The sequence below is a fragment of the Perna viridis genome, chromosome 2 (assembly GCF_037379345.1).
Source record: "Perna viridis isolate PV_CMFRI_1.1 ecotype Kerala chromosome 2, ASM3737934v1, whole genome shotgun sequence".
Taxonomy (NCBI): Eukaryota; Metazoa; Mollusca; class Bivalvia; order Mytilida; family Mytilidae; genus Perna; species Perna viridis.
The window spans coordinates 30,272,852-30,293,786 of record NC_142446.1 but is presented as its reverse complement, the minus strand read 5'-3'; the positions used below and the strand labels follow the sequence as shown (position 1 = coordinate 30,293,786).

Here is a 20,935-nt window from a genome sequence, read left to right as displayed (position 1 = left end):
CTTGTCTATACTACAGTGTAGTTCATCAAATTAGTGGGACTGGTACCAGTATACAGTAATGGAAGGTAGAAACAAGAAATTTTCCTTCCAAAATCTCGATTCGAAGAAGTTTACATCGATTGAGAGCAAAGAAAGCCAGGAGTTGTTTTTAAAATGGCAAGTTATGTTACACGATTTCTTACTGACAGCTCGCAGTGCATTAATTTACTACACGTGTACGGTAACCACGGACGCTGTCTCATATTTTAGCGTTTTTTTTTCCAGAAAATTCGATACTACATGTATAATATAATATTCCCAACTTTTAATCCTTGTATATTGGCTTAGTTAAGAAAACTGAGATAGCTCATGAGACTGTCTAGCTAAATGGTAGATTAAATAGAAATAAAACCATTTTGTTTCACTTAGTCTTAGACTTACAATTTATTCAGATTCTACAGAAAATAACGCTATAGCTGGCCTACATATGGTAGATTAAATAGAAATAAAACCATTTTGTTTCATTTAGTCTTAGACTTACAATACAATTTATTCAGATTCTACAGAAAATAACGCTATAGCTGGCCTACATGAATATCTCAGAATTCGTAGTCACAATTACAATACATGAAATAATATGGAGTAGGCTTTGCATATAAAAGCTAGCATTCCGAGTTTTACCATGCTTGAAATTTCATAATTCACCCTGAACAGCTCCAGCAATTCTTTTTTTCTTTTTAAGTTTCATAATTTCTACATTTCTGTAATCATGTCAATTTCCTATGAAAAGCAGAAATATTTTACACATAACCTATGATGTAAACAAATGCATATCAAAGATTTAAGACACAACTGATCATCTGTTTCAAGAGGATAATGAAAGTCTTTTTTACAGTGTATCTTTGAAAAGCTTTAAGCTTTGATTTGGATAATATATTTTTTTCTGAGGCTGTTAAGCTTATTGAACACAAGCGGAACTGAATATTTTAAACCATATTTATTCAGTTTAATTGGAAAAAAAGAAAAGACCTCAAGACTATCAGAAAAGATTAACTTATATTTTACTGTGATGTGATCTTTAGTCTTATCTAATCTGGTTGGCTAAAGAAAATGTTAAATTTTCTCTGTAAGGACAGCCACTTTCTTTTACTTCCGGGACTTCACTTTTTTTTATTGGTATATTGGGGAACCTTATAACAATATTGGGGATTGTGCTAATCAGGGACTTATAATATGTATATGTTTTGTATTATAATTGTGCTAATCAGGGACATATAATACGTATATGATTTGTATTATATTGTCCCTGTGCTAATGCAATATACCAATTACCATAAATAACCAGCATGAATTAATTACATCCATTAACTCCCAGAGGCAATAAGCAATACGGTTCCACAGATTCATTGGAATTCATTCACGCACATTGCATAAACAGTGTTGACCAAAATATAAACTTGAAAAAGAAAACTTAAGAAAATTATATTAACTTGTGTGCATTTGTTTGGTAGGTCTATGAAAGGAAGGATATGTGCACAGATGTATAGTTTTGACCAAATGTTTCAGGCTTACGAGAAAGACAATTTTGTGATGGTAAGTATTAAAGTAGTCCATTTTTGTTTTTTGAGTGACACACTTCAGTTTTATGGATGGAGCATCAGTGACGTCCTGCTTGTGGAGAATGTAAGACCAGAACTACGAATGGCAAAAAAATATTCTGACGGAAATGAACAATTTGTTGACACAGAAGTAGAGGTTTGCACAAGTGTGGAGGCGCTGTTTTGTCTTTTAATACATGGATGGATAGGATTTTATATTTAATTATTTATTTAATACATGTAACAGTTTGGAAATTATTTGCTACGTAGAAATATAATAAGCGTTCCTTGAAGAAAGTCCCACGTATTCTCCTCACCAAATGAGACTTTGTTAATCAAAGGCTTGGCCTAAAATCATTTTATTTTTAACATAATGATTAGTTCTGGGATATTCAAAAATCAAGCCACAATGATTATTGTCCTTTCCAGCACTTTTGGTTCTATGTACAATTGACAAATTTATTAATTCAACTTTTGTCTTAGTAAAAACATTCTTTGTGTTGTCACATGTCTTTACCAATCATAAACGTCATGACCAATCCCTTAATGCCATACAGTTTCTGAAACAACCTTTTGTTGAAAAATAAATGTCAAGAAAAAACTCTTTATAACACCCCAAGTTTTTTGTTTTTCAGTTTATAAGCCACACTAAAAATGAACACCAGTAGTCATGGTGGTACAGTTAAAGGAAAAGCTGAAACACCCACAAAATAACATTATTAACAGCTCAAACAAAGAATGGAGAAAAGGATTAACTGGTCTTAATAATAATGAATTATTCATTAACAATTAACAAGTGAAAATCAAAATACAAACATCTTTCATACAACTTTTGCAATATGTAAAAGCTAATATATAAGTACTTAAATTTTTTCTTCCTACACTTTTCAGGATTTTTTGACAGACCCAAATGTCCTACACACTTTAAAGACAGTTTCAAATGATCCTGGATGGTCAACACTTGGTATGTATACATGCATGTTACAATATAAATTGAAATAAAGTGGAATCCTACTGGTTCAAATTAGAAATCTGAATTGTCGTAGAAACTGGAATTTCAATTTGGCAGAATCTGGTACATAAACAAATTTCCATTAAAACTGATTGATACAACAATGAATGAATAGTAATATGAATTTGCAATATATATCAAAGGCACAACCTTGAAAAAAATGCCAACAGATAGTAACAGAAACCTCGTGATGACTTTACCCACTAGCCCGAAGCCCAGGGCTAGTGAAATGATGTGCACTTATCTTGTTTTGGGCTAGTTGAATCCTTTACAGTACTTTATTATTCTAGGTGTTGGAAATTTTGAAGGAGCCTAGAGAAAACGATAAAATGCTTTACAATTACACATTATACATATTTCAGGTATGAAAGCTACCAGTATAAAGGCTGAAGTTGTTCCCTGCAGTGTGTTGTCTATGACATTCTTTGACAGATTATACAATGACCATGTCATTAGAGAATCTGGTGCAATACAGAAGTGTTTTGATGAACCGTACTTTGATATGATGGTGTCAGATGAACTTCGAAAGGTATATACATGTATATTTATCATACATACCGGTATGTGTTTTTTTTTTGTATATGTATTACAAGTAATTGTTTAAACTCTATATCGTTTACCCCATGTAGCATACTCTATATCACACCCGTAGACATATATAGCATACTCTATATCACATCCATAGACATATATAGCATACTCTATATCACACCCATAGACATTATAGCATACTTAATATCACACCCATAGAAATATATAACATACTTTATTAACCAACTACCCAAAATACGTTAAAATATGTCAAAAACTGACCAATTGATATGAATTCAAACTGGGCATCTATATGGGGCCAATATGGGCATCATAACTTCCGGTCGTTTGACACCGCCATTTTGAATTAGATATTCTCACTTCATTATCCAGCTGGATTATTTATGCATATGTATATAATTAACCAAACAAATAAGAAACTTAGAATAAGGTAAGGAAACTTTATTTTGATTCGGCATGTCATTCAAATGCAATCACACACTCTAAGGAGCTTCAGACCAAATATAAAAAACATACATTATGTAACATAAACAAGACAAACTAGAATCAAAGGATGTGCACATAGAAAACAAAAAAAGAGGAATCCAACTTGCAAATAAATGTACAGGTACTTGGTAAAACGCAAAAATAACTGTTTTACAAATCACCTAGTTGAGTTGGTTAATAAAATTGTCAATAAATATGTAATTTCATATTGGCCCTGTTACAGGTTTCGGTCAATCATATTGGCCTCGACAGCTGTATTGGCCCTCGGCGATGCCTCGGTACCAATATGACAGACCTCAAACCTGTAACAGGGCCAATATGAAATTACATGTTTATTAACATATACTATATCACACCCATAGACATATATTGCATACCTTATATCATACCCCTAGATCTGTATTGCATACCTATTAGCACATTCCCAACTGAACTCACTTGAAGTATAGTATTATGAACATGACATGGCTCTTGGGATGATATAGGAGTCTTGGGTTGATATGGCATATTATGAAACAAATTTGGTGATTGTAGATATTCAGTATGTAGCACTATTTGTTATTAATTTTAAAGTATATTTTCAAGTAGATAAGCATAACTCATGTTATTACATTATATAACATTAAAATAAGAGAGTGGTACTTGAAATAAACAAAATAATTTGTATTCTTTAACTGAACCTTTGTTGATATTAACTTACATGGAATGATTTCCGAAAATATGGGAATTCAAATTATTGACTAAAATCTATGTTTATTTTATTAGATGCTGTTGGTGGATGATTCAGACCATTATTGTTTATATGATGACTCAGAAAGGGAAGAGTTCCTTTTCAATATATTCAAGCACATTTGTCTAGGGGGAAAGCTCTGCCAATACGAAGACAATATAGATGCATATTTAGATATAACAAAACAAATATACAAGGATTTGATAAGGTTGGTCAAACATTTTTTTAAAGTCAATTCCTGCATAAAATATGTTGTACTACACAAAAAAATATATATTAACCCTTACCATGCTGAATTGTTTGGGAAAAATGGTTTGATTTTGATTATATGCAAACTCATGCAAATGAGTTGCATCATGGTACAAATGCTGGTTAACTTAAGATAGATGATCACAGAGTCGGGTGAATGGGATGAGGAGGTGGTGGAGTGGGTGGGCTTACGTGGAAAAAAATAGGTATGTCAACCCATTTTTTGGCAGTTTTTTGTGCATATTTTGCTGGATGTGGGGCTCACCAGGAGTAAGACAAGGTCCAAAGTGCTTTTTTACCAAAGCTAGTACCCTGTTAATGCCATTGAAGCCAAATAATGTGCATTACATTCACAATTGGAAGGTTTGGGGTCCACAAAAGGGTATCTTAAGTGAAAAATAAGTATTTTTTTCAATTTAAGACCACAGTTTGACTAACTTACTAAATTCTTTATTTAAAGAAGGTTACACAGTGACCTAAAACCGGAAGTGGTTAATTCAATGTGTTGACAAAGAGTGGTGAGAGACACCTTTCTTCTGTTGATTCCAGGTGAATTTAAGCATTTTGGATCAATTCTGCTGTGATGAAGGGCCAGATAATGAGCCCTACCCCTAAAACAAAAGCAACTTTTTGTGGCTATATACGCATGCTTTATTGTTAGCTCTGTGGTCACTGTTTTTCATCATACTCTATATAACATACTCATTTTAGAGCACATTCACTCTTATTGTAGATGAAAAAAATCATGCTTTCCTAAGCTAAAAATAACATTGCCAGAACCCAAAAATCGGAAAAAACAGCCCAAGACCATATATTTCCAGTCACAGCATAGTAAGGGTTAATTCTAAAAAGATACTGTTAGGTAAATTTTAATACATTGATAACTCATCTTCCATTGTTCAACATGTTTAAGAGAAATAAACCCATAGACTTTAAATCCAATTTTGTTTCACGTTATTATTGAATTATTTTCTAGAGTTGAACCTTGAGCATAAGTATTGTTAAGAACTGTATATGATACCTTATAATTATCAAACCAGACAATGTTTTTCTATCTTTTTTTAGCGTTCAGAAAAATACAGAAACAAAACAGTTGAATATAATATCCCATGTGTTCAAAGTAACAGCAAAGGTAATTTATATGAATAAGCAGGCAGTCAGTTATTTGTACAAAGATTTTTATAAAACAATAAAACATAGCTGAGGCAAGGAGTACAAGAACTAGAAATATTTTGAGCAAGCTCACAAAAAAGGATAAAACTCCCTGCTCCACTAGGACATATAAAAAAATTTCACTCAATTCAAACACCTTTATCAAATTAAATTCAGTCAAATGCTAAATGCAAAGGTGTATTGGTCATTTTAAGTAAAATCTACTTAATCCAAAAGTGGCTTTTGATGGTCCAGATTTAATCTCGAGAATTTTTTTCAAATTTTACAGTACAATGTACTTAAAAAAGTAAAAAAAAAAAAGACTTTATTCATTATTGTAATCAAACAAAAAATACTTTTCAACCAACTTGAAAACAAAGCCTAAAATAAAAAAATCTAAATACACAGATTCAACATTTCTAAGAACTTTAGAGATTCATTTTTTTAATGAAATGAAAAAAAGTTGATCTTTGGACCACTGATGGTTTGAAAACATCAAAATATTTCGTTCAGTTCCAAGAGCATTATTTCTGACAATCACATAGTAGACCAGAAGTTTCTAAATTTAACAATAGACCTGGCCAATTTTATCAAGGTCAGTATACAGTGTATTTAAGGTCCAGGTTTAACTTTTTAAAACTTCATTTCAGAGTGATGATTTCCAGATTTACCCATCAGATACAGATCATGAACAGACTTTTTCATATCTCATTGTTGATCCATTTAAAAGACACGTGTCAGTATTTTATCATAACTATGGCACTGGAGTGTTTGAATAACAATAAAACTTTTAAGTTGTCATCATTTTCATTTAAAAAAAATATCCATTACTATTCATCCATTTTATGATTTCATTTCTCATATGTAAAGGAGTAGAGTCATTAAGACCTATTCTATGCTCAATAATATAAAGCAATTTCAAAAATGATTATCAAATTTTAATTTCTTACTGAAGTCAATCTGCAATTGAAAAATAGTGTCTATTTATTGTTTGTTTGAACTACCTCCACATTCAACTTGAAAATCCACATTTTTCTTGGCAGAACATACTGTCATAAGCAACATATTGGTAAAATATCTTTTGGTATTAACCCTCATGTGGACACATTCATTTCATACAAAACATGGTTAGAAAATTACAAATGCAATGCACTTTTAGACTGTTCAGAAAATAACTATTTAAGCAGCTAAATTGACTAAAACATACAAATTATCAACTCACTAAAATTTTTACCATTTTGTAAAACTTTTTTTTTCAGACACACACTTGTGTAATATAATTTTGATATTTTGGACTATTGACCGCTACCTCTTTAGCAAAATATAGATCTAAGTTGACACTACTATTGACTTTGATACACGTTAGCAAATTATTAAAATGGCACCTTTTTTTTTGTCAAAGGGAGATAACTCATTGAATTATGTAGAATGTATGATAAAAAATTTGAAGTTGATTGCAAAGAAATATGTTTACTTCAATTTATAGGTTAGTTTGAAAAGTTTATGGCAGAACGCAATAGTTGTTAGCATAAGGAACTAGAGAAAATACCAAATAATGCAGTAGATATTTTTTATTTAAAAAAATATATTAGGTTAAATCCTACAATATGTCATAGTCCAGTAATGCTGAAAATATCAGCTTACAGAAATACATTATAAATATATATTTGTGATATTTACAAGTAATACAAAATGTAACTATACAATCTCTTTTCATGATCCATTTGTAAATATGCAATCAAACTGTTTTTTAAATGATTCTTTAAAAAGCGGTATTGTATCCTGAATAGTGACAGTGTAACCCATCTCTTTGGACAGAGAGGTAACTTCTTTTCCTTCTAATCCACATGGAACTATGTGCTGGAACCAGTTGAGATCTGTATTGCAGTTCAGTGACACTCCATGTGTTGTAACATATCTACGACAATGAACACCTGAAATTGAATATAAATACGCAGTGTGGAGACTAAATATATGTGCTATTCCAATCAAATATCTTTTTTAAATCTATATCAAAAGCTCTTTTTGTTATTTTATAGCAAGGAAAAATAGTTCAGAAGTATGAACATTTTTTTAACTTAGTTCAAATCACCATAAATCCCTATCTTAAACACTTGTTAAATCACTCTTCAGTTTTCTGTACGTGCATAAATATACCTGAAAAAAGTTCCAATGCTATCAAATGATAATACTATAAACAGACAGGAAGATCAATCAAAATGAAAACAAGAGGCTTCCAGGAGCCTGAATCGCTCACCTGGTTGAATTTTGCCTTTCAAGGGCAATAAATTAAACAAGAAGTTTTCCAACAATTTTGACTCAAGAAAACTTTGATAGGATTTATCATAAGGATCATTTCAGTAAATGAAAGTCTAAATCTATCATAGTTTTCAAGACATTGGCTGAAAACTGTAAAGAAAATGGAAACCTGTCATTTTCCCCTGTAAAGGGCAATAACTCTTATAAGAAGGCATCTGACAAATTTTATGCCTGAAGACTTGTGTAGTCCTAAAATTAAGGATCATTTCAGCCATTGAAAGAATTGGCTAAACCTAACAGTTTTGGAGATATATGCGAAAAACTACTGTCTAGTAACAGTGGCCATATTTTTCTATGGATAAAAAAACCCACCTCAATTCCATGCACGATACCCCAAGGAACACTTATACCCAATTTTGTTTCAATTGGTAAAATAATGTCAGAGGATAAGATTTTTTAAAGAAATAACATTAAAAATAGCAAAAAACTTCGAAAAAGGGCAATAACTCCAACATGGCTAAATAGATTAAAATGAAAATTTGACCACAGATAGATCTCATCATGCTGAACACTTTTACCCCTTTCAGAATGGGCTAAACCTAACCGTTTTGGAGATATATGCGAAAAACTATTCTCTGACCCCCTATGTTCTATTTTTAGAAACGGCGGCCATGCTTTTGGACGGATCAATAATCTCAATCTCATGTCAGTTGTATGCATGATACCCCAAGGAACATTCATACCAAGTTTGGTTCCAATTGGTCGAGTAGTGTCAGAGGAGAATATTTTTGAAAGAAATAACATTAAAAATAGAAAAAAAACGTTGAAAAAGGGCAAGAACTCCAACATGGCTTAAGGTTACAGACCACCAATTCAACCAATAAGCATTTGGAACGTACGCAAAAATAGTCCTACGCAGAAATTACCCCTGTTCCTCATAGTGCTGTGAAAAAAGTTCTCATCTTATTTAAAAAATGTAAACAGTTTCTGAAAGGAAAAACATTTCTGTACATTTTATAGGTGCATTTTGCTTCTTGTGATGTGAAGCCTAATCTCCATAATGATTTTTAAATATACCCCTATCTTGTGAAAACACTGGGATTTCCCATGCTATTTATAGACCCTTCACTTCCAGTGACCAGTACTGCACTGCAAGTCTGCTAACCCCACATGCCATTCTGAGGATTGTGAGCTGACATATGTAGAATCATGCTGATATATAGTCCTCTGCAGGTTAAAGTTAAGGTAAAGTCCAGAGAAGCCATTGAATATTGTGAAATTAGCATAGAAGCCTATGAGAAGTGGAATTAGTGGTTTTTAGCCTTAATAGATTAAAATGAAAATTTGATCCCAGATAGATCTCATCATGCTGATCACTTTTACCCATGCCAAAATTTGACTGAACCTAACCGTTTTGGAGATATATGCAAAAAACTACTGTCTGACCCCAATGTTCTATTTTTAGTAATGGCGGCCATGTTTTTCGGGAGATGAAAAATCCCCACCTAGAGTTCTATGCAGGATACCCCAAGGAACAATCATACCAAGTTTAATTCCAATTGGTCAGGTAGTTTCAGAGGAGAAGAGTTTTGAAAAATTGTTAATGACGACGGATGCCAAGTGATGGCAATAGCTCACATGGCCTACGGCAAGGTGAGCTAAAAAAGAAGAAAGTGAAAAAGGAGAATGCATCAAAGAGAAAACAACAAAACAGTGGAGGGGCAAAGTAAAAGGGTACTAAAGAGTAATCAAGGGAACAAGATTCTAGCAAAAATCAAAAGAATGTAATCCAGCGACAAAGACCAGACATGGAAGACAGATGCACATTACAAGGAACATAAAATAACCAAAATAACAATTACAAGGCAACAAAAGTAAATGAGCAACTTGGACTCCACTAAAAACTGGGAGCATGGACCAGGTGCACAGGTAGGGTAAGCGTCTCTGCTTTTCTAGAAACACCCACCAAGTTGCTCATAGAAAGTCCCGTCCAGGGTAGGCAAAATAGTAAAGGAAAATTATGACACATTGAACAAATCATTTCTCATGGTACAGATGGCTACACCATAATGATTAACGAGTTCATGATGACAACCATAAATCTTCTGTTGTGATGACTTCAATTGTGTAGCAACATTACCCTGTTCTGGAAGCCTAATTGTAAGAATTCTAGCAAGGTACAAAAAGTTTGCATATTTATGGCAAGCTCTGGTATAACCTGAGTTGTGATATAAAAACTCCATACACAGGTGCTGAAGGGATGTTGCCACAGATGATAGGAAAGTTTACAATATGGAATGAAAAGTCATTGCCTTAGTCATATAGTTTGGTCAATAGTTTTCCCTTTCCATGGGTCTCAGTGTAGGCCAAGATATGAGGTTGATTTCACAGTGTCTGTCGAATCCTTTATTTCAAGTTCTTTGGGGTAGATGTGATGTATAAAATTCCTGAAACTAGGATTGTTTAACGATAACACAATTGTATGTCATCTATATAATGGAAACTGAGATCAAAGGATCTGTTACTTTGGATCAGATCAACTATAAAGTCGGCCTCATATGAGTGAAGAAATTGGTCAGAGATTAGAGGAGCACAATTTGTTCCCATTGGAATGCCAACCGTTTGTTTAAAAACATGTCCACCACCTTGAACAAATATGTTGTTGATAAAAAATTCCAGCATTTTGAAAACATCTTTTTTGGTATATTTTGAAGATGATTTGGAATGGTTTTTTTCACAAAGTATGAGGAATCTTCACCAAGCACTACATATCTGTATCTGGGTGTACTGTTATATGTCATAACTGAAATATGTGGTGAGTTGAACTAGTTAACCCTATATTTACCTCTATAAAATGCAGACAACTAAATACACTTTAACATAATAACACTCAATTCACAGAAGCTATAAAAATTAGCCTCACCATATAATACATAAATTATAATACTTCTTAACTCAGGGTATAGTATCATAGTGATATTGCTGACCTATTTCAAACTACCTTATTGGGAAAATATGTGTCATATTTTTGAATTGGGAAATGTGGAATAGCTGTACAAAACAGAATTTTTATTTCTTAAAGGATGTCAAAAAAGCAATTTATAAGTGTTTTATTAACTAGTTGATTACATTATGGACACATTTGCCTGGTTATTATAACAACATACTGTGCATTATTTTCCTGTTAACCTGATACAGAAATAAACTAAAATTATGTTGTTATATTGATTTTGAACTGTGTATATGTATTTAGAAAATCTATTTTTACTAAAATTCCATGTATGTGTAGACTTAATATTATTAAAAAAATCAACAGTTATTTAAACTGGTAAATAAATGTATTAAGAAATGAGTTTTTCTTCATAATAGACTAGTTATATGTCATGGCCCTTGGAAAACTGCAATACAGATCTTAGACAAATAACTGGTTCATTATGGAAAACACATTTATTAATACTATATAATAATGAACAGAAACACCATATCCTACACTTTGACTACCAATTTGGAAATAGTCTTATTTCAGACTATTTTAGAGCAAATTTTTGTTGGACAAGTTAAGAAAATTTCATCTGGGGAAACAGCATTATTTGGAAGGTAATTTATAAGAATCATAAGAATAATTATCTCATTAACTATTTTAGAAAACCAAACCTTGTTCCAAGCTTATGATCATGTACCTATACACAAGCACTGTTGTTGCACAGAATCTTGCTTCCAATAACAAATATGCAACTGGACTAGTATATTAACATATGTTTATATAAACGTATCAACATGATTTGAGCTGCATATTTTATAGTAGAAGCAAACCCCTGTTGTTGTTGTATGGGGTAAATTAATACAGTAATCAGAAGCAAGTGAAATGAATATGAGAAAAATAAATTGTACCACCAACAAGAAAACATATAATTGACACATACATGTATAGGTATTTAAAAATCAAAATTAGATTTATTGTGCTAAAATTTAATTAAACTCAACAGTACTAACAATTACTGGTACATGGCTCCAATATATATATTTTTCACTTCCTCCAGCAAATCATAACTGTTGATGTGATGAATATCTTTAATAGCAGCTATTGAAAAGGTAATAGAAGCCAACTATACACTAATATAATATATTTACCAACAGCTCCGATCTTTTTTTCACCAATCCATACACCTGTATCCTTTGTTGTTTGAGCTTCTAATCCAAACTGCTGGCACACTCCAATCATTGCTTTTTCTACTGCACAGATAAACCACCTCATACTGGGTGTAAATTCTTTTAAGTGTAGTATGGGGTAAGCTACTAGTTGTCCATGTCCATGAAAAGTAATTAAACCACCTCTGTTTGTTCTATAAAATTCTGCACCAAGTCTCTTAAGTTTTGCTTCATTTTCAGCTGTATATTGTTTATCACGTATTCCTATAGTATAAACAGGGTTATGTTCCACAAATAAGAGTACATTTTCCTGCTTTTGAGTTGCTTTACCTGCTATGTTATCTAGAATCTGACGAGAAATATCAGCTTGTACTTTGAAGGCTTCCATGTATCCCATTCTTCCAAGAAAAATGGATTTTATAACTTTACTGGTGGCCATATTTAGGTCTCTAAGTAAATTCTGACATTTGACAAATAAAAGTTCCTGAAAGGAAATATAAAATCAATATACAATAACAAGTAATACGAGTAATGACATCCTACAACAACTACTCAATTATGTGTAACAGGAGAGCATGATTTTACTAACAAAATTATTCTCCACCACCGAGGATCGAACCCTAGACCAGTCAGTGACAAGCCAGCGATAAAGTGATTCGGTTAAAGAATTAATCCTTTAGCCAAGTCAATTAACTGGCTATTTAAATCTCACTACCCACTGCAATGCAAGTAGGCCTTCCTGCCACATATGATACAGTCTTATGTAACATGATTGCAACTTGTTTACTCAAGAGGCTTATTTAAATTGAGACTTTTATTTGCCATAAATACCACTTTTTCCTCCATGTGGCCATGTTAGATTATTTCATTTACATTGTGCTGTAAATCCATTATTATGGAAAAACTATACAGCTATAAGACTATTAAACATAGGCCTGTTTTTCATCAGTCTAAAAAGCAATAACCTACAGTGATACAGTGAGACTCCAGTAGGCCGAGGGTCCCTGATCTTAAATAATCATAGGCATAGTAGTATGGCATAGACAACTTTATTTTGATTCGGCATGTTTATAAACTCTCATGAGCTTTTCACTGAATATAATTATAAACCTACAAAAATAATTCTATTTAGCTCTCTAATACTCACTTCTTTTAAAAATACGGCACAAATTATAAATGGACAGGCGTTATTCGTTTCTATACTTTTAGTTTATCCGGATTGTCCCCGTCTGTATTGTTTGCTTTGTTGACATGTAGCAGAAAAGCATGCAACATCCTGTTTACAATACAGCATTGTGGGAAAACACTTTAAACCTTTAAGCCAATCAAAACGTCGGTTTGTTTTGAACAGCGCCATTTTCAAGCTGATTTGTGATGTCTGACAAAACAAAGCCCGATATACAAGATCATGATGGCATGTTATTATTGAATTATTGTAGAACGAGCTAAGTGTGGCTATTATTGGCCAGTGTAACTCCCAATGTCAATGTCCACTAGCAGAGATTTGACTGACCCATTTATGACTTGACATCGTCTTACTCTTAATAGTCTTATTAATTAATTATACTTCTATGACCTATCATAGCCACAGGGACTTGTTCTAATCCCTTTCGGGATTCAGTGTCTGGAGCTTTTTTTCTGATTTTTAGGCGAAATCGGGAAACAGCTCCGAACACTGAATTCCAAAAGGGATAAGGACTTGCTGAGTTGCTCCAGGTCCGTAATGCCAATGGGGGTGTGGTTGTCATTTGATATTACACCCCCATAATATTGACTGGGAGCAAGTCCCTGTGCTCCAGCAAAGTAAAAGGTTGTAATTCTGTTCCTCCCTACCCTAACGCTAAGTTCAAAAAGAGCTTGCCAGACAACCTTTAGCAATGGATTTGCAGTTGTTCCTGTTCATGTTATTGCCAATAATTACTAATATACAAGTATTATGTTGGTGATTGCATTTAAAGCCACTTTATTTCTATCATATATATAGAAAATAGAAATTTAAAATTTTGGTTTAAAACCAGTTTCATTTTTGACAGAAATAGATTCACAGTAGAGTACTATTTTCTCCACTTTAGAGAGTGAAGAAAGGGAAATCCATGTTGATAGATCAGGTGAACATGTGCACTTTGGTTGTTTTTTAACAGTATTTTTATAATTTATTCATTCTGTCAGTGTAATTTTATTAGTAAAAGATGTAATTACTTGTAGTATTTTATTGAACATGATGTTAAAAGTTTGCATAAAATTATAAGCCCAGGAAAGGTTTGTAACTAGGTTTTAATTAAAAAAAATTCCCTGAAAATTTGGTCTTGTAAAAACTTATCTGGTGTGGTACATGTAAGAGGTAATGATTTTTCTGATTGAATGTCTGGTAAACAAATATAATGCTTGGGACCCACTGGGATCAATGAAGTTTTTTTAAACTTTGCACAGTTGACTTGTTCCATGAAATAAAACAAATTAAGATTTTTAATCACAACAAGGCCTTCGAGGTATACTTATGGTACATGTACTTGTATAGTGTTCTGATTCTGTACAATTCATATGACTGATTTCATATTTTGCAGGATCTTGTAAGGCAGTACTGGTTGGAAAAGATACTCAGAATAATCTGAATCTCAGAGCTGCACTTGATGTAAGGATTTAAAATTGATATTGCAAAGATGAAGATTTGGTTATAAGTCTTATTTCTATTAGCTTCTTGTACTAATTAAGATCTAACAACTTGAAATTCTTGGATATTTCAAGATACTTGAGACAATCCTGTAGAAATGAACAAATTCTCAAATGCCACATAACTCATATTCAATAGCTAAATAATCAAACAAGCATACATGTATCTCAGATGTAAAATGCAGGGATCTTCATGGATCAAAATGAACACATGGCTCACTCTTCGGTTGGATAAATTTTCATCGTGGCACATGTCCTTTCACGCAGGAAAATAAATTGCCAAAGAAAGTATGATATTAGGTTGAATGAGACATATTTAATAGCACAAGCTACAACATAGTAATTAACAATTAAAAATGGTAAATCTTCCTCTCTTTATTTTCTAACTCAATTATCCAAAGATCAAGTTTTCTCTTCCCCAGGCTTGACCATAGGTCCACAGCTCTAGAGAAGTTAAAATCACTGGCAGGTGTGGTCATTTTGTTGATACCATTAAACATGTTCTTTATAATTTTTCCACAAGAACTATCCTCCGAATCTGTCATTAAACAATCTTATAGAGTTTTTGCGAGTCAATCCATCACCCTTTTCATATAAAAGTTCAGAGTGATTTTAAAGTTTTGAAAAAAATTGGATTGCTTTTCCGTGTGCGATAAATGCTATGATTGTTAAGACATTGTTTTATAAATTTAAGATCGTCTGACTCCCTCTCCAATCACATTGATCTTTGTCAAATTTGTATTCAACTCTTGATAATTTCTATATTTTATTTAATGAAAAGTAACATCAAATTTAATCATTTAAATACAACAGTAGAAACCATCCAGCTTATTTGATTCTTTTTGATTTTGCCAACTGTAATAACTGCCAGTTTGACAGATCTGTGATTTGTTTACACACTTGTTCCACTCCTGACACATTAACCTCCCGGAAATAACCAATCTAAACATTGTATTACGATTAGAATAAAACACAAGAGTAATTGGGAAGTACAGTGCCAGTTTGCAATGCATGATGCAAATCTGAACACATGGCGCAGCGCCATGCAAAAAGAGGTCTGAAATATGAATTAAGATAATGTGTACATACTGTATTTTCGATTGTGCTTTTGATTATATTGTATATTTTTGCAATTTGTGGTAAGGGTTTATCTGGGTCTTTTTTTTTTTTGGTGGGGAAGGAGTCTGGGCAATTTTCAGAATTTTTCATGGGTATTTAAATCCGTATAACTGAGAAAAAATGGAGTCACCAAATAAAGAATTTTATAGTATATATGTTTGTACACTATAAACTAAGGATGTTCTATTGTTTCCATGAGTAGAACAGTTCTAATTTGGCTCGTGCAGAATTAAAACTTAGATTTTCAATATTGGTGGTTAATGATTCCTGATAATAGATTGGTCTTGTTTTTTAATTGTAACTGCATGTATTTCATTTGTTTTATTTATGTCTCCATTTCACAGGAGTTAAAAATTAGTTACTCTGAGTCAGAAGATGGATTGGAGTTTGTTCAGAATGCATCAGAGTGGGACACAGCATTTGTACTTGAAAATTTTGAAGGTCCTATTTTCCATAAATTGTTAAAAGCTGAAGCATGGATTGTTGGTCCAACTGTCATATTTCAGTGTGCAAAGGACAAAAAGGTGAATACATGTATATAACAATGATATCTTAAAACAATTAGATATTTATAGTGATAGGGGTGTCCATCCTTTCAAAATGCAGAGGGGGGTTCATCTCTAATCAATTAATCCTCCTATACCAATAAATAGAAAATTTTTGAAATTACATATTCTTATTTGGCATATATTTTAGATTTTGATCCAAATAAATTTGGGGGTTTCACATAGTTAAACATTGCCTTTGTCATTTATGAATATGGAGACATGGGGTACTCATCTCTTATCTGTTATTCCTCCAACACCATAAAGAGATTTAATGGAATTTTCACAGAATCTGTATGTAGTATTGAACATGTACACCTTTTAAGTTTTTAAGGTCTTACATCACCTAACATGCACTTTATCATACCCCCATTTTACGAAAATAGTTGCCCTGGAATCTCATTTCACCCTCAGATGACACCATAAGCGAAGTGAAGTCGCCCTCTCATTCCCAGACAATGCCTGTGATTGGGACTGTGCTCCGTCTTTTAGCGGTATTTTGACTAGAGTTATAACAATTCGAACAAAAATGGCACCAGTTCTAGAAAAAATTTGTCATGCGGGTTCTTTAGACTTAGGTTAAATTTATCTAAATTGATAATTTAGTAGAAAACACGAAGTGTTTCTTTTGATCTTCATGTTTCATAACAGAGCAGTAAATTCTCCATTTCGACAGAACATTGTTTAAGCTTGAGACAAGTTCATACCAACCACTACAATATGTGTCAATAAAGTTTAAGTCTTGATTTGTCAGTATTAAATTTTTAACATGATTATTGAAATTCTTAATCAACTTATATCAAGAGACTGGATATTTTGAACAAGAAATCATTATGGAATAAGTGGGACCAGGAAAAAAAACAGAACAAAATCAAAATTCCAACAGAATGTAACTGCCTGAAATTTTCTATTCCAGTTCTCTTAAGAAAGACAAAACTATTAGGACAATGCATTGCAAGAAACTTTGCTTTGCTCAATCATATCTTAATTTTGCTGTAATAAATTTGGTAAGGAGTAGAGGTATTGATTAGAAATTCAATTTCATGAATATATGATACAGTCTATCATTCAGTCAGCAGGCTGATTTCATTTTGTCCAAAATATTTAGTTACCTACATATGTAGCTTAAAGAAAAAGTAACATTTATCTCAATAAAAGAAAATGAATACATGGAAATGCTTGCTTATATTATGTGCATGTAAGTAACGTATAACCTATATATTTTCAAAAAGCATTCACTTCTCCCTGTTTTTCTCAAGTAACTTGAGCCCTGGAATATAATGAAAGGGGTGTTTGTCCTTCCTTCTGGCAGTACTTCCTTCCTTCTTTCTGATACACAGGGGGAGCCAACTCTTACCTAAACCATTGAATGGAATTGAATGAAACTTTCACAGGGTCTTAATTACATGTTGACCTTGTGCACCTCCCATTTTAAATTTTGACTTGATTCCATATGGGGGGTTTTAGGGGTGAAACGAAACTTGACGGTACCAAAAAAAATGACAGTATTTTTTTCATTTTCGGTACACTGCAATTTGCCGTGTTTTTGATTCAGTTCATGCTCTGTACCGGGAATCATTAATTTTGGTAGTTCCTCATGAGAGAGGTTAGTAATAAGCTCAACAAAATGTGACCTCTGATGGCATGGCCATGCAGGAGTTGATCAATTCTGAACAAATAAAAATAGAAGATGCCCTTTCGATCACACATGCGGAGAATCAGTTCAAAATTGATTAAGTATGATAAAATGATACAATGAAAATCAATGTGTAGTGAAAATGTATCGTATCCTTTGGATTAAAACAAATCGTATCATGAGGTAAATGTATCGTTTCAGACCTAGGGGTTTTACTCCTATACCACTAAATAGAATTGAATGAAACTTTGAGTCTTTATTACATATTACCATTGTGCGCTGTCTTTTCATAATTTAATGAGCATCGCTCTCAGTTTTTGTAGTTTTTAACTATATCTTGTCCCCTTCCAATCTTGATTAAAATTGAATTAATGACTTGTAGGAATTTTTATTGTTATTTTTAAAAAAAAATTAGATAAATGTAAACATGTGAGACTCATGATTGAGGCAACTTGGATGGTATTAGTGTATTTATTACTTATATTTTAATCTTGCTTTAGCCTATTCCACAACACACTAGACCACTGTATTGCACTGCCATGCAAGGTGTGATTGTATGTTTTACTGGATTTAGCAAGAGAGAAGAAGTGGTAAGTTGTGAAATTGTACATGTATTCTCTAGTTTCCAATGAATTTAACAAATTGATCTGTTGTGTAAATACTGAAAATATCACATATGTGTTTTCATTCAGATGATTGGTTTGGATTCTATTGTTAAATCAACTTTTTTATTTTTTGGTTCAACTTCGAACAAAATTTTCGTACTGGATTCCTCATCAAGATCCCAGCCTGAATTTTTCAGTCAGATTTCAGATATCTCTTACGGTTTTTTAGTTAAAAGGGATCGTTGAGGCCACACCCAAAAAAATCAACTTGTTATTTTAGGTCCGATATGAAAATGTTTAATTAAATTGCAAACTTTGTGATATACTGTGTTCAAACCAGTTGTGTCCATAATGAACTATGAGTCCCTTTGCTCAAGTGTGTCAAAAACTAATATTGTGTCTGAACTTGCCCCAACTGTTAAGGGTTGGATCACGGCAGTCTTGTCTTGCTGCACTCTGCGAAGTTCTTTATTTAATATTTTTGAGTCCTTGAAGTTAGCTGTTAACCATGTTAAAAAAAGATTATTCACTCAACCAGAACCACATTGATGTAAACTGTCAACCCCTTTGAACCTACTTAAACATCGCTTGTATTAAAAATAATTTTAGTTTAAAGGTTGATTTGAAAATATTTTTGCAATTAGGACATTAACTGTTATCACAATTAATTGCATTTTTCTTTGAAAAGGCATCATATCGATGTTATTTCATAAAAGCTAATAAGTTGACAGAAAATTATATTTTGATGTTTGTTAATGTGTTACCATTGACAATAAAAACTTATAAATTGTATCATGTTAAAAACTTATGCAGTGTCTTAACTTTTATCAGAGCTATATCAAGCTTCAATGTTGTCAATTCTTGTCCCTATTGTTAAGGAAGCAAAATTAGCAGTTGTATCGAGCATTTTATTTTATATATTGACAGAGTCCTCTAGCAGATTTGATACATCACATGGGAGGAAGTGTTAGGAAAGATATATCTCCAAAAGTGACACACTTAGTTGCCAACTGCATTGATGGATTCAAATACAGGGTATTTTCTTTGTGATAGATTTGATATTTGATTGTAAGGCTATTCAGATTCTTTATAAATCAACCACAGTATAGTATCCCTTTAGAGTGCTTTGTTTATTAGAGATACTTCATATTTCGTATTCTTCTTGGTCTAATAACTTTTATCGTTAATGTTTTATACATCCTTGTTTGATGATAGATGTGATCTGTATCATGATATATGATAGTTTTCTGTCTGTCATCCATCGTCATGTTTGATTATTTGAGAATGCATTGAGCAAAGATTGAGTTTTAGCTGGATGCATATCCTATTTTCATTTTTTTTTTTTATTTCATTGAATAAATGTGTCTTTGAACAACAAAATAAGGATAATTATGGAACAGGGATGATTTTGTTCCGCTTTCTAGCAGAATTCTGTGATTTCAGATCTGGATTTTACTGTATTTACTTCCAATTTTGCCAATTTCCGCTTTGTTTGTAGTCCCCATAAAATCTTCTCTGAACTGTAATCAAAATAATCAGAAAGTATATTTTGTTCTTAATCGGTAATCTTGTTTCAGTTTGCAGTAAGTTATGGTACTCCCATAATGGATGCTAAGTGGATATATAGAGTGTGGGAAGAGAGACATGTGCTTGGTATCAAAGGAACTGATGAAAAAATGGTTAGCTGTAACCCTTAAATTATTTCCTCCAAAAATAGCTTATTGTCATATTTTCAACAACAGAAAAAAATGTCCCCACCATCAAGTAGCTGCGTCAGAAAATATACCCTGTGTCGGCCTTTTATCATCCTGCAACAACATTTACATATGATGAGTTAATTTTTGTTATGTTATTGTATCCTGAAACATAAGTATACCCCCATCAAACAAAGTTTTTTTTGGGGGGGAGCTATATAGTGATCTTATCTTTCAGTCCATTCATCCATCTGCCCACATTTTTGTTGGCTTAACTCCTCCTAAAAGTTGAAGGGATTTTGATAAAATTTTAAAGGAAGGTTGGGCATCTACTGTAGATGTACAGGAAGGAATAAGAATATGGTTACTGTTTGAGGACTTTAAAGGGAGATAATCCAACTTAAGGATTTTTACATGCTAAAACCTCATCAGCGCAACTCCTCCTGAATCGCTCACAGGATTTTTATGAAAATTTATCCGAAGATTGGGCTTCATATGTT

General features: G+C 32.5%; 3 protein-coding genes across 4 annotated transcripts in view; 2 read left to right on the top strand and 1 right to left on the bottom strand.

The window, feature by feature from the left end:
* LOC148624584 (cilia- and flagella-associated protein 300-like) lies at window positions 1-6,559 on the top strand. Its single transcript, XM_088567284.1, has 7 exons — window positions 1-156; window positions 1,491-1,572; window positions 2,469-2,541; window positions 2,952-3,118; window positions 4,393-4,565; window positions 5,672-5,738; window positions 6,409-6,559. Exons 1-7 carry the CDS (start codon window positions 59-61, stop codon window positions 6,535-6,537), a joined length of 789 nt encoding a protein of 262 aa, XP_088423410.1. The 5' UTR covers window positions 1-58; the 3' UTR covers window positions 6,538-6,559.
* LOC148624583 (octanoyl-[acyl-carrier-protein]:protein N-octanoyltransferase LIPT2, mitochondrial-like) lies at window positions 3,568-13,451 on the bottom strand. The gene is made up of 3 exons (XM_088567285.1): window positions 13,314-13,451; window positions 12,149-12,650; window positions 3,568-7,692 (listed from the first exon to the last, which is right to left on the bottom strand). Exons 2-3 carry the CDS (start codon window positions 12,603-12,605, stop codon window positions 7,472-7,474), a joined length of 678 nt encoding a protein of 225 aa, XP_088423411.1. The 5' UTR covers window positions 12,606-12,650; window positions 13,314-13,451; the 3' UTR covers window positions 3,568-7,471.
* LOC148624582 (protein ECT2-like) overlaps window positions 9,138-20,935 on the top strand; it is a 35,620-nt gene continuing 23,822 nt past the window's right edge. Inside the window, exons 1-6 of one of the 2 annotated variants that reach the window (XM_088567282.1) lie at window positions 9,138-10,832; window positions 14,731-14,798; window positions 16,300-16,479; window positions 18,637-18,726; window positions 19,669-19,776; window positions 20,319-20,420. In XM_088567282.1, coding sequence (XP_088423408.1) covers window positions 10,742-10,832; window positions 14,731-14,798; window positions 16,300-16,479; window positions 18,637-18,726; window positions 19,669-19,776; window positions 20,319-20,420 — 639 coding nt within the window. In that variant the 5' untranslated portion in view covers window positions 9,138-10,741. Of the gene's footprint in view, window positions 10,833-13,434; window positions 13,581-14,730; window positions 14,799-16,299; window positions 16,480-18,636; window positions 18,727-19,668; window positions 19,777-20,318; window positions 20,421-20,935 lie in introns of those variants that run through there. The other variant, XM_088567283.1, reaches the window with a different exon arrangement.

Excerpts from the sequence above, each read along its gene's own strand:
- LOC148624584 (XM_088567284.1), top strand. The coding sequence starts at position 59 with ATGGAAGGTAGAAACAAGAAATTTTCCTTCCAAAATCTCGATTCGAAG. Across the intron at positions 157-1,490 it reads CAGGAGTTGTTTTTAAAATG|GTCTATGAAAGGAAGGATAT; the intron begins GCAAGTTATGTT and ends TTTGTTTGGTAG. Across the intron at positions 1,573-2,468 it reads AGAAAGACAATTTTGTGATG|GATTTTTTGACAGACCCAAA; the intron begins GTAAGTATTAAA and ends TACACTTTTCAG.
- LOC148624583 (XM_088567285.1), bottom strand. The coding sequence starts at position 12,605 with ATGGCCACCAGTAAAGTTATAAAATCCATTTTTCTTGGAAGAATGGGA. Across the intron at positions 7,693-12,148 it reads AAAAAAGATCGGAGCTGTTG|GTGTTCATTGTCGTAGATAT; the intron begins GTAAATATATTA and ends ATTCAATTTCAG.